General features: G+C 48.9%; 1 protein-coding gene and 1 non-coding gene across 3 annotated transcripts; one reads left to right on the top strand and one right to left on the bottom strand.

Moving 5' to 3' along the window:
- Positions 1–320: 320 nt before the first annotated feature.
- MRPL11 (mitochondrial ribosomal protein L11) lies at positions 321–4,684 on the top strand. 2 transcript variants are annotated; one of them, XM_063671692.1, is made up of 5 exons: positions 321–1,884; positions 2,256–2,351; positions 3,080–3,173; positions 3,260–3,419; positions 4,411–4,684. In XM_063671692.1, exons 1-5 carry the CDS (start codon positions 1,762–1,764, stop codon positions 4,514–4,516), a joined length of 579 nt encoding a protein of 192 aa, XP_063527762.1. In that variant the 5' UTR covers positions 321–1,761; the 3' UTR covers positions 4,517–4,684. The 2 variants fall into 2 exon arrangements, with proteins under 2 accessions (XP_063527762.1, XP_054296547.1); XM_054440572.2 differs by lacking the exon at positions 4,411–4,684 and adding an exon at positions 3,614–4,404 and having other exon boundaries at positions 1,452–1,884.
- Positions 4,685–7,653: 2,969 nt separating this feature from the next.
- LOC129009150 (small nucleolar RNA SNORA43) lies at positions 7,654–7,790 on the bottom strand. Its single transcript, XR_008492686.1, has one exon. It is a non-coding gene; the product is annotated as a small nucleolar RNA SNORA43 (small nucleolar RNA).
- Between the last annotated feature and the right edge of the window lie 4,411 nt (positions 7,791–12,201).

Raw genomic sequence — 12,201 nt, forward strand, 5'->3', positions numbered from 1 at the left:
CCCTGTGTCTAGCTCAGGGTTTGTGAATGCACCAATCGACACTCTGTATCTAGCTACTCTGGTGGGGACTTGGAGAACCTTTGTGTGGACACTCTGTATCTAGCTAATCTAGTAGGGACATGGAGAACATTTGTGTCTAGCTCAGCGATTCTAAACGCACCAATCAGCACCCTGTCAAAACAGACCACTGGGCTGTCTGTAAAATGGACCAATCAGCAGGATGTGGGTGGGGCCAGATAAGAGAATAAAAGCAGGCTGCCCGAGCCAGCAGTGGCAACTCGCTCGGGCCCCCTTCCACAGTGTGGAAGTTTTATTCTTTCGCTCTTTGCAATAAATCTTGCTACTGCTCACTCTTTGGGTCCACACTGCCTTTATGAGCTGTAACACTCACCATGAAGGTCTGCAGCTTCACTCCTGAAGCCAGCGAGACCACGAACCCACCAGGAGGAACAACTCCAGACATGCCGACTTAAGAACTGTAACACTCACCACGAAGGTCCGCAGCTTCACTCCTGAGCCAGCCAGACCATGAACCCAACCAGAAGGAAGAAATTCCGAACACATCCAAACATCAGAAGGGACAAACTCCGGACCCGCGGCCTTTAAGAAATGTAACACTCACTGCGAGGGTCTGCGGCTTCATTCTTGAAGTCAGGGAGACCAAGAACCCACCAATTCCGGACACACTAGGGAAGTTTAATTACTTTTCATTTCCTCAGATAAGGAGTTTTCGGTCTCTGGTCGCCAGGTGATTTTTGCTCTCTTCATGATTCAAAGGTCACCAGGTGGTTTTTGCTCTCCTCATGATACAATAAGATGCTGGCTTATTTGGTCACAGATGACGTATCGAATGTTTTGGGTCTGTTAAGCCTCACAACAACTCAGGTTTTATCTTAATTGTACAGATAGTAATAGCACATGCTGACTAGGTGCCAGGCATTTTTTAAGCACTTTGCTAACTTAGTCCTCACAGCAATCCTAAGAGGTAGGTGCTACATATTACAATACCTGCTGTACTGGGGAGGAAACAAAGCATAAGAAACTTGATTAAGTTCACATGCAGTGGCACAATCCTGGCTCACTGCCTCCTCCAACTCCTGGGCTCAAGTGATCCTCCCGCCCAGTAGAGACGGGGTCTTGCTGTGTTGCTCAGGCTGGTCTCAAACTCCTAGGCTCAAGCGATCCTCCTGCCTTGGCCTCCCAAAGTGCTGGGATTACAGGCGTGAGCTACCGCGCCCAGCTCAGGGTCTACACTCTTAACCGTACTGCCTTTCAACAGCGTGTGAGGAACAGAGAGAGGAGAGAGAGACTCCCATTACCAATCAGGAGCTCCAGGTGTATTTCAAACCCTGGGATTATCACCGTGTGCAGCAGATGGCGCCCTGGCGCATAGCAATCGGCCGGACCTGCACACGGAGTCAAAACTACCATACCCACAATGCTATGGGGTATCAAGGTCCCACCCTACTGGTTAGCTGTCCGAGGTAGTGCCTGTGCGCCTTCCTGTGGGAATGTGTGTACCTAGGCCATTCGGGCCCTTCCTTTATCTGCATAAGACAAGTTAAAAAGTGTTTTATCCTCCTCTCATCCTCCTTGTCTTACTAGTTGGCGAGCAATAGGGCTGAAACAAGGCTGCTGTTTGTTGGCCTCACCTGCCCTAGCCTAACGTGAGGACCCTTGACCTCTGGCCCAAGATGGTGGCGCCCAGAGCTTCGCTCTTGCTGCTCTCCTGAGGTGAACTGAAGCCAGCAGCCCCGCATCATGTCGAAGCTCGGCCGGGCCACCCGGGGCCTCAGGAAGCCCGAGGTCGGCGGTGTGATCCGGGCCATCGTGCGGGCAGGCCTGGCCATGCCCGGGCCCCCACTAGGCCCAGCGCTGGGTCAGGTACGGCCGTGGCGGGAACCCGACGTGGGGGTTGTCGAGGATGGTGGAAGCTAGGACGGGATGGAGGGCGCTGGCCCTGGAATCACCCGGGCCTCGGTTCAGAGCTTGGCTCTGCTTCTCACACGCTTTATGTCCTTGTGCTGGTTACAAAGTGTCTTCTACCTGGGCTTCCTCATCCTTTCTTCAGTGTGCTGTGATGAGGATAACGTGGGAAGATGCGTACGATCTTCTGGCTCACGGAGGAGTAGTTGAATCTGGGTAGAGAAGGGAACACAGAGAAGTGAAGACGAAGGAGGGAACGGACGGAGCCTCCTGGGCGGTAGGAAGCCGTCCCCTCCTCTCACCACTAACCCCCTCTGCTTCCCTTACAGAGAGGCGTTTCCATCAACCAGTTTTGCAAGGAGTTCAATGAGAAAACAAAGGACATCAAGGAAGGCATTCCTCTGCCTACCAAGATTTTAGTGAAGGTGGAGTCTGGACTCTGATCCCTGGTTTCCTTCTCCCTCTGTTCTTCCTCGGTCCTGGGACTGGTCATCTGGGGTTGTTTCTCTGCTCCTGACTTGACTTCCTATTACTGGGCTCCACTTTCCCCATTTAGGATTAGATCATATTTTTTCTGAACCAGCCCCATCTTGCCATGTTGCAGTTCCTCCCTTTGCCTCTCCATCTCACTGGGGCTTCCAGAGCAGAATTAGGGCAGGAATAGAGGGGACAGTGATGTTTGCTGCATATTTATTTTTTCTTTCTTTCTTTCTTTCTTTTTTTGAGATGGAGTTTTGCTCTTGTCTCCCAGGCTGGAGTGCAATGGCACGATCTCGGCTCACTGCAATCTCCTCCTCCCGGGTTCAAGCAATTCTCCTGCCTCAGCCTCCTGAGTAGCTAGGATTACAGGCGCCCGCCACCACGCCTGGCTAATTTTTTGTATTTTTAGTAGAGATGGGGTTTCACCATGTTGGTCAGGCTGGTCTTGAACTCGTGACCTCAGGTGATCCACCTGCCTTTTCCTCCCAAAGTCCTGGGATTATAGGCATGAGCCACTGCGCCTGGCCCAGATTTATTTTTTTCTTGTGATTCTGTGGTCTTTTTGAGGGATGCCATAGGAAAGTGAGATGAAGGAAGCAGGGGCAGGACATTAGAAGTTCCCTGGGTTGGGGCAGTGGGAAGAGAGAAACTCATATTTCTTTTTTCTCTTAAGCCTGACAGGACATTTGAAATCAAGATTGGACAGCCCACTGTTTCCTACTTCCTGAAGGCAGCAGCTGGGATTGAAAAGGGGGCCCGGCAAACAGGTGAGGGCCAGGGTAGGCGTCTGAGATTCTGGGGGCTCCAAAAGGAAGCAGTAACACCTGAAGAGCCACTTGTTCCTTCCTTCCAGGGAAAGAGGTGGCAGGCCTGGTGACCTTGAAGCATGTGTATGAGATTGCCTGCATCAAAGCTCAGGATGAGGCATTCACCCTGCAGGATGTACCCCTGTCCTCTGTTGTCCGCTCCATCATCGGGTCTGCCCGTTCTCTGGGCATTCGCGTGGTGAAGGAGTAAGTGTCCTGACAGGTGCAGTGTGACCAGAGGGCCCAGAAAGCTCTGGACTCGGGCAGAGCTGAGAGGGCCCATTGCAGTGGGAAAGTCAGCTTTCAAGTCAATGGACCGTACATTCTAGAGGATGGGGCGGGGGTGGGAGGCCACATTCATTGATCTGGAATACTCTTATTGGGCACCTGTTATGTATTAGATGTTGTTCTACAAATGTTCTAAGAAATGGAAAGAACTCCATGAAGGATCCAAGTGGGAGAATTTCAGTGTGACCTGGGTCTGTCGTCCTAGAGGCAAGTGGAGAATGGTATGAGGGAAGGACCAGTGCGAAGGACTTTTGAGCTGTGTCAGGTTCATGCTTGCTCCTGAGGCAAACAGGGGACCCCTGTCATGGGGCTTCGGATGACTTCAGGAATTGTTTCATTGAAGTAAGATGTTGGGTGGGAGGGTGTCTGGCCTAGACAACGGCTGGGACAGAGATAACATTCAACCCTTTACTGGCCTCTTGCTGCTGTGTCACATCCCACGTCAAGGCTGACAACTGATTATTTCCCAAGAAGAGTGGGGTTAAGCATGGAGCAGACACGGACTTGACTTTTCTCAAATCTTTTTTTTTTTACTGGGAGCGTGGAGATGGGTAAATCTGACCCCTGTCCTGGGAGAGACACACATGCTCAGCCCCATGACGTCATTGTACAGCATATTTTGGGGCACAGAGTACCCTAGTTAATCTGGACTGGGGTCTGGCTGATGCCTCAAAGGATGAGTAGGGATTTAATAAGGGAACAAAAAAGGGGTGTCGGGGGTTGGGAGATGTTGTCCCTGGAGAGGAAACGAGCAAAGGTATGGAGGCTGGGAAGTCCGGGAGGGAGAAGGGGCCAGGCAAGCTGGGCTCTGAGACAGAGGCCCCTTCAAGCCCCTGTAAGACACGGGGGTCCTGTGAGCTCCCACTGGTGACCAATCATGCGCCAACCATTTGTGTTTTTTCACGTGTAGCCTCAGTTCAGAAGAGCTTGCAGCTTTCCAGAAGGAACGAGCCATCTTCCTGGCTGCTCAGAAAGAGGCAGATTTGGCCGCCCAAGAAGAAGCTGCCAAGAAGTGACCCTTGCCCCACCGACTCCCAGATTTCAAAGGAGGCAGTTGCAGAGGCTGTGCCCATGGGAGGAAGCAGGTCACACCAATATGATGATGGTTTTCATGACTTTGAATGATATATTTTTGTACATCTAGCTGTATCGAGGCATCAGGCCTGAATAAACATCCTTTCTTACCCACTGTCATCTTCTATCTTGGGACGTCAGGGAAGGGGACCAGTACTGGTGGTAGCCAACATGGGCAGACGTTAGGAAATTGGGGTCTTCATGCTGCTTCTCAGATGTGCAAACTGAGGTTCAGCCAAGCAAAATAACTTGCCCAGGTCCTTTTTTTTCTTTTTTAAGTTATAATTTTGTTTTATTGCCCAGGTTCTGAATTGGTGCCAGAGGTAGGAATAGAACCTAGGCCTTCTCATTTGAAAGCTTGTGTTCTTCCGCTACCCAGGGTGGGAACTATGGGTGCTAGGGCTGGGGTGTATTGCTTACTTCTTCCATCAAAAATCTCTCTTTTCTCTGAACAACTTGCCACCTCAGCAGAAACAAGTCCCTGTGGAGATCTCAGTTCAGCCCCAGGCAGGGTTACTACATGGAGTACCCAGATCCCAGGGGCTACTTCAGGCCCTTCTACTAGGCTCCTGACCCTGGCTCTGGGTCAGATGTTGGCTGAACATGAACTATTGTAGGGCTGACAGCTACAGACCACAGAAAGAGCAAAGCTTCAGCAGGTTCCTGCCTGATGCAGAAGTCCTCGGGAAGCCCTTGGCCTTTTATTTCCTCATTGTCCTTTCAGAGAAGAGAGCAGGAGTTGGGGGAGAAAGGAGATTCGCATTTACTGAGCATCTGTTATGTGCTAGACACTTCATTTTACACTGAGGAAAATATGGAAAGCATAGACAAACACCTAAAAGAAAATAAAAACCTCATGTTATCCCACCACCCAGATGAGACTTCTGCCAATATTTGGTGTATATCTTTTCTGCTCTTTTTTTTCTTTGTGTGTGTATTTATGTGTAATGCTTTTTGAAAAAACAAACTGAGGTCATACTCTATATAGCTGTACAATGCTGTATACTTTCAAGTTGGCAACTATTTAGAACATTTAAAAATTCTTTCTTTTTTTTTTTTTTTTTTTTTGAGATGGAGTCTCGCTCTGTCTCCCAGGCTGGAGTGCAGTGGCGCCATCTCAGCTCACTGCAAGCTCTGCCTCCCAGGTTCACGCCATTCTCCTGCCTCAGCCTCCTGAGTAGCTGGGACTACGGGCGCCCGCTACCACACCGGCTAATTTTTTTTGTGTTTTTAGTAGAGACAGGGTTTCACCGTGTTAGCCAGGATGGTCTTGATCTCCTGACCTCGTGATCTGCCCTCCTCGGCCTCCCAAAGTGCTGGGATTACAAGCGTGAGCCACTGCGCCTGGCCTAAAAATTATCTAAAACAATTTTAAATGATGGCTTAGTGGCTTAGTTTTGTTTTGTTTTTGTTTTTGTTTTTTTTTGAGATGGAGTCTCACTCTGTCTCCCAGGCTGGAGTGCAGTGGCACAATCTTGGCTCACTGCAACCTCTGCCTCTCAAGTTCAAGTGATTCTCCTGCATCAGCCTCCCAAGCAGCTGGTGTTACAGGCGCATGCCACCACACCTGGCTGATTTTTTTGTATTTTTAGTAGAGACAGGGGTTCACCATGTTGGCCAGGCTGGTCTCGAACTCCTGACCTCAGGTGATCCACCCGCCTTGGCCTCCCAAAGTGCTGGGATTACAGGCGTGAGCCACCGTGCCTGGCCAAGACTTCATTTAAAAAAAAAATTTTTTTTTTAATTAATTTATTTTTTTGAGACAGAGTCTTGCTCTTGTCACCCAGGCTGGAGTGCAGTGGCAGTGGCATGATCTCAGCTTGCTGCAGCCTCCACCTCCCAGGTTCAAGCGATTCTCCTGCCTCAGCCTCCCAAGTAGCCAGGATTACAGGCACGCACCACCACGCCTGGCTAATTTTTGTATTTTTAGTAGAGACAGGTTTTGCCATGTTGGCTAGGCTGGTCTCAAACTCCTGACCTCGTGATCTGCCTGCCTCAGCCTCCCAAAGTGCTGGGATTACAGTTGTGATCCATCGTGTCTGGCTTTTTTATTTTTAAATGTTTTAGAGACAGGGTCTTACTCTGTAACCCAGGCAGTGGTGCAGTAATAGCTCACTGCGCCTCAAACTCCTGGGCTCAAGGGATCCTCCAGCCTCAGCTTCCCAAGTAGCTGGGAATACAGGTGCATGCCACTATGCCTGGTGAATTTTAAATTATGTTTATTTTTTATTTACTTTTATTTTATTTTTATTTTTGTTGTTGTTGTTTTTGGAGATGGAGTTTCATTCTTGTCTCCAAGACAAAAAATGGCACAGTCTCGGCTTACTGCAACCTCTGCCTCCCAAGTTCAAGCGATTCTCCTGCCTCAGCCTCCTGAGTAGCTGGAATTACAGGCATGTGCCACCACACCAGCTAAAGTGTGTGTTTTCAGTATTTTCAGTAAAGATGGGGTTTCACCATGTTGGCCAGGCTGATCTCAAACTCCTGACCTCAAGTTACCTTCCCACCTTGGCCTCCCAAACTGCTGGGATTACAGGCGTGAGCCACCATGTCTGGCCTATTTTATTTTTTTAAAGAGACAGTATCTTGCTATGTTGCCAAGGCTGGTCTCAAGCTCCTGGCCTCAAATCCTCTCGCCTCAGCCTCTCAAAACACTGGGCTTACAGGCATGAGCCACTGTGCCCAATGCAGTCTCGTTCTTTCCTTCTTTCCTTCCTTCTTTCTCTCTCTTTCTTCTTTTTCTTTCTTTCCTTTTTTGAGACAGGGTCTCGCCCTGTTGCCAGGCTGGAGTGCAGTGGTGTAATCATAGCTCACTGTAGCCTCCAACTCCTGGCCTCAAGTGATTCTCTCACATCAGTCTCCCAAGTGGTTGGGACCATAGGTGAACACCACCATGCCTGGCTAATTTTTTTTTGTTTTTTTTTCTGTAGAGATGAGATTTCGCCATGTTCCCCAGGCTGGTCTCAAACTTGTAGGCTCAAGCGATCCTCCCACCTCGGCCTTCCAAACTGCTGCGATAACAGTTATGAGCCACCATGCCTGGAATCTTGTTAAATTTTAATTTTTTCTTTTTTCTAAGAAATGTCAGGCTATAAACCATTCTTAGAGCTCACTGGTTTCTGAACACCAAGTGTAGAAATAGCCACTTCCTCTTTGCCCAATATCACGGGCACAGCAGAGTGCCAGCATCTGCGGTGCTGGCATGTTCTGGATGGCATCTTCAGGGTAGTCACCCACACCTACTCAGCAAGCCAGAGACACCCAGCCTGCGGCCAGGGTGGGCATCCTTTCTTATCTTTTAAAACTTTCTTGGCCAGATGTGGTTTTGCACACCTGTAATCCCAGCACTTTAGGAGGCCGAGGTGGGTAGATCACCTGAGGTCAGGAGTTAGAGACCAGCCTGGCCAACATGGTGAAACCCTGTCTCTACTGAAAAAAAAAAAAAAAATTAGCTGGGTGTGGTGGCGGACACCTATAATCCCAGCTACTCAGGAGGCTGAGGCGGGAAAATCACTTGACCCCGGGAGGCGGAGGTTACAGTGAGCTGAGATCACACCACTGCATTCCAGCCTGGGCAACAAGAGCGAAACTCCATCTCAACAGTGAGCTGAGATCACACCACTGCATTCCAGCCTGGGCAACAAGAGCGAAACTCCATCTCAAAAAAAAGGAAAATGAAAACAAAACTTTCTTATCCGTTTTTCCATCTTTTTCTCTATTTTTTTTTTCTTTCAAGACATTCTGTCACCTAGGCTGGAGTGCAATGGCACAATCTCGGCTCACTGCACCCTCCGCCTCCCAGGTTCAAGCAATTCTCCTGCCTCAGCCTCCAGAGTAGCTGGGACTACAGGTGCACACCACCACACCCAGATAATTTTTGTGTATTTAGTAGAGATGGGGTTTCATCATGTTGGCCAGGCTGGTCTTGAACTCCTGACCTCATGATCTGCCCAGCCTCCCAAAGTGCTGGGATTACAGGCGTGAGCCACCGTGACCAGGCAGTTTTTTCAAAGCAAACAACAACTCTTCACTCACTCACTAAAGTCAGAAACATGAGACTTCTCTTTTCTTCACCCCCATTTGAAATCCATTAGCAAATCCTGTCAGTTCTGCCTCTGAAGCATTCCAAAGCCAGTCACTCACCTCCGCCTGGACTTGCGGGAAGCACTTGGGTGTGAGTTCTTGTCCTATTTGCCTGGATCACTGCAGAAGCCTAAACTGGTCTCTCTGCTTCTCCTCCTACCTCATTCAATCCATTCTCCACACAACTTTCAGTGGGATGGCTTAAAAATGTGAATTATATGTCGTTCTCTCGCTTAAATTTCCCCAGAGGATTCCTATTGCACATGAAATAAAATCTAAGTTTCTTATCCTGGTCCAAAGGCCCTGGGTAATCTTCCTTCTCTCCAGCCACTCTTCCCCTTGCCACACTGACTTCTTTCCTATTCCTTAAACAGGTCAAATCATTTCCCATTTTGATACCCTTAGTTTTGCTGTTCTTTGACCTGGAGCATTCTTCTTCCTCTTTCCTTCCTTCTTTCCTTCCTTCCTTCCTTCCTTTTCTCTCTCTCCTCTCTTTTCTTTCTTTCTTTTCTTTCTTTCTCTCTCTCCTCTCTCTCTCTCTCCCCCCCCCACTCTCTCTTACATTCTGTCACCCAGGCTGGAGTGAAGTGGCACAATCTCAGCTCACTGCAACCTCTGCCTCCTGTGTTCAAGTGATTCTCCTGCCTCAGCCTCCTGAGTAGCTGGGATTACAGGCACCTGCCACCACATCCAGCTAATTTTTGTATTTTTAGTAGAGGATTACAGGCACCTGCCACCACATCCAGCTGATTTTTGTATTTTTAGTAGAGACAGGGGTTTCACCATGTTGGCCAGGCTGGTCTTGAACTCCTGACCTCAGGTGATCCACCCACCTTGGCCTCCCAAAATGCTGGGAATACAGGCATGAGCCACCGTGCCAGGCCTTTTTTTTTTTTTTTTTTTTTTTGAGATGGAGTCTCGCTTGTTGCCTTGGCTGGAGTGCAGTGGTGCAATCTCGGCTCACTGCAAACTCCACCTCCTGGGTTCACACCATTCTCCTACCTCAGCCTCTCGAGTAGCTGGGACTACAGGCGCCCGCCACCACACCCGGCTAATTTTTTATATTTTTAGTAGAGATGGAGTTTCACCATGTTAGCCAGGATGGTCTTGATATCCTGACCTCGTGATCCGCCCTCCTCAGCCTCCCAAAGTGCTGGGATTACAGGGGTGAGCCACAGCGCCCGGCCTTTTTTTTTTTTTTTTTTTTTTTTTTTTTTGAGACAACGTCTCACTCTTGTCACCCAGGCTGGAGTGCAGTGGTGTAAGTGCAATCAAGGCTCACTGCAGCCTTGCCCTTCTGGGCTCAGGTGATCTTCCCACCTCAGCCTTTTGGGTAGCTGGGACTACAGGTACACACCACCACACCTGGCTAACTTTTTGCTTTTTTTTTTTTTTTAATGTAGAGACAGGGTTTTGCCTTGTTGCCCAGGCTGGTTTCAAACTCCTGGACTCAAGCTATCCACCTGCTTCAGCCTCCCAAAGTGCTAGGATTACAGGCACAAGCCACCGTGCCCGGCCTCTTCTTCTTTCTTATCTTTTAGGTCTTAGCTCAATGTCACCTTAGAAGAGCTTTCTGACGCCACACTCTAAATTAGCACCCCCTCCTCAGTTCCTCTCTGCCACAGTACGCAGGTTCTTTCCTTCATTGCACACACTGCATGCTCCTTTTAGAGAGTTATTTTACTTTTTGTTACGTCTCCCCACAACTTCAGTGTAAGGTCTGTGACTCCAGGGACCTTGTCTGTCTTGTTCAGTTTTCCCCAGGACCCAGCAAAGCCCTTGGCGCATGTAGGTGTCATAAGTGTTTATCACATGCAAAATGAAGTGCAAGAGCCAGTATTTGACCTCAGTCTTTGAGACTCCAAAACTTCAGCCCTTTCTCATACCTTTTTGCTCCCAGGTCAGCAATCTGGTGTTGGTGGCAAGGGTGCTTGAGAGTCAGATTTGGCTTCTGTAGCCACTTCGGAAGTGCCATTGGGCAATTCCTTTCTTCTCTCTGGGCCTCAGTTTACCCATCTATTCTAAGATGCAATATTGATGCTCCAAGCCACAGGGACCATGCCAGGGAAGGGAACAGAAGCAGATGGTTCTATGTCCAGCAGGGGGCGCCATGGGCTCTCTCAACTTTCTCCGCATGGGCCGACGGCCTGGCTCTCCAGTTCCGAGTGTCAGAGTGCCTTCTTGTCCACACACACTCTACCATCTCCTGTCACTGCCACCAAATGCCAGGGAGGGGTTTCTTTTTTTCTTCCATAATTTTTACCTTTTAAAGTTGTGGGGCGGCCGGGCGTGGTGGCTCACGCCTGTAATCCCAGCACTTTAGGAGGCTGAAGCTGGTGGATCACGAGGTCAAGAGATTGAGACAAACCTGGCCAACAAGGTGAAACCCCATCTCTACTAAAAATAGAAAAATTAGCCAGGCTTGATGGCATGCGGCTGGAATCCCAGCTACCCAGGAGGCTGAGGCAGGAGAATCGCTGGAACCCGGGAGGCAGAGGCTGTACTGAGCCGAGATCGTGCCACTGCACTCCAGCCTGGGCGACAGAGCAAGACTCCATATCAAAAAAAAAAAAAAAAAAAAAAAGTTGTGGGGCTTTTTTGTTTTGTTTTGTTTTTTGTTTTTTGAGACAGAGTCTCACTCTGTCACCCAGGCTGGGGTGCAACGTCACGATCTCAGCTCGCTGCAACCTCCGCCTAACGGGTTCAAGTGATTCTCCTGCCTCAGCCTCCCGAGTAGCTGGGATTACAAGCTCACGCCACCATGCCCGGCTAATTTTTGTATTTTTAGTGGAGACGGGCTTTCACCATGTTGGCCAGGCTGCTGTCGAACTCCTGACCTCAGGTGATCCACACACCTCGGCCTCCCAAAGTCCTGGGATTACAGGCTTGAGCCACCGTGCCTGGCTTATTATAGATTTAGACTTAGAGAAAAGTTGTGAAGATCCTGCAAAGTTCCCATAAACCCCACAGCCATTTCCCCCTGTTACCAACATCTTACACTTACATGATACATTTGTCACAATTAATGTCAATATTGATACAGTATTATCAACTGAAGTCCATACTTTATTCAGACTTCCTCATTACCTTGCGTCCTTTTTCTGCTCTAGTATACTAAATTCTATTTCATTATTATGTTTCCTTAGGTTTCTCAGATTTTCCTTTTTGTTTTGTTTTGTTTTTGTGGCAGGGTCTTGCTCTGTTTCCCAGGCTGGAGTGCAATTGTGTGACCATAGCTCATTGCAGTCTCTAACTCCTGGGCTTAAGCAATCCTCCAACTTCAACCTCTCAAGTAGATGGAACTACAGGTGCATGTCATCATGCCCAGCTAATTTTTGTTTGTAGAGATTGGGTCTTGCTTTGTTGCCCAGGCTGGTATTGAACTCGTGGGATCAGGCCATCCTCCCACCTTGTCCTCCCAAAGTTCTGGGTATATAGGCGTGAGCTGCCACAATTGCATGGCCAGACTTTCCTTTTTTTTTTTTTTAATGACCCCAGGGAAGTTTTTAGATGGGACTCCAATGCATGTCTTGAGCTCATGGTC

The sequence above is a fragment of the Pongo pygmaeus genome, chromosome 9 (genome assembly GCF_028885625.2).
Source record: "Pongo pygmaeus isolate AG05252 chromosome 9, NHGRI_mPonPyg2-v2.0_pri, whole genome shotgun sequence".
Taxonomy (NCBI): domain Eukaryota; kingdom Metazoa; phylum Chordata; class Mammalia; order Primates; family Hominidae; genus Pongo; species Pongo pygmaeus.

Excerpts from the sequence above, each read along its gene's own strand:
- MRPL11 (XM_063671692.1), top strand. The coding sequence starts at position 1,762 with ATGTCGAAGCTCGGCCGGGCCACCCGGGGCCTCAGGAAGCCCGAGGTC. Across the intron at positions 2,352-3,079 it reads CTACCAAGATTTTAGTGAAG|CCTGACAGGACATTTGAAAT; the intron begins GTGGAGTCTGGA and ends TTTTCTCTTAAG. Across the intron at positions 3,420-4,410 it reads GGCATTCGCGTGGTGAAGGA|CCTCAGTTCAGAAGAGCTTG; the intron begins GTAAGTGTCCTG and ends TTTCACGTGTAG.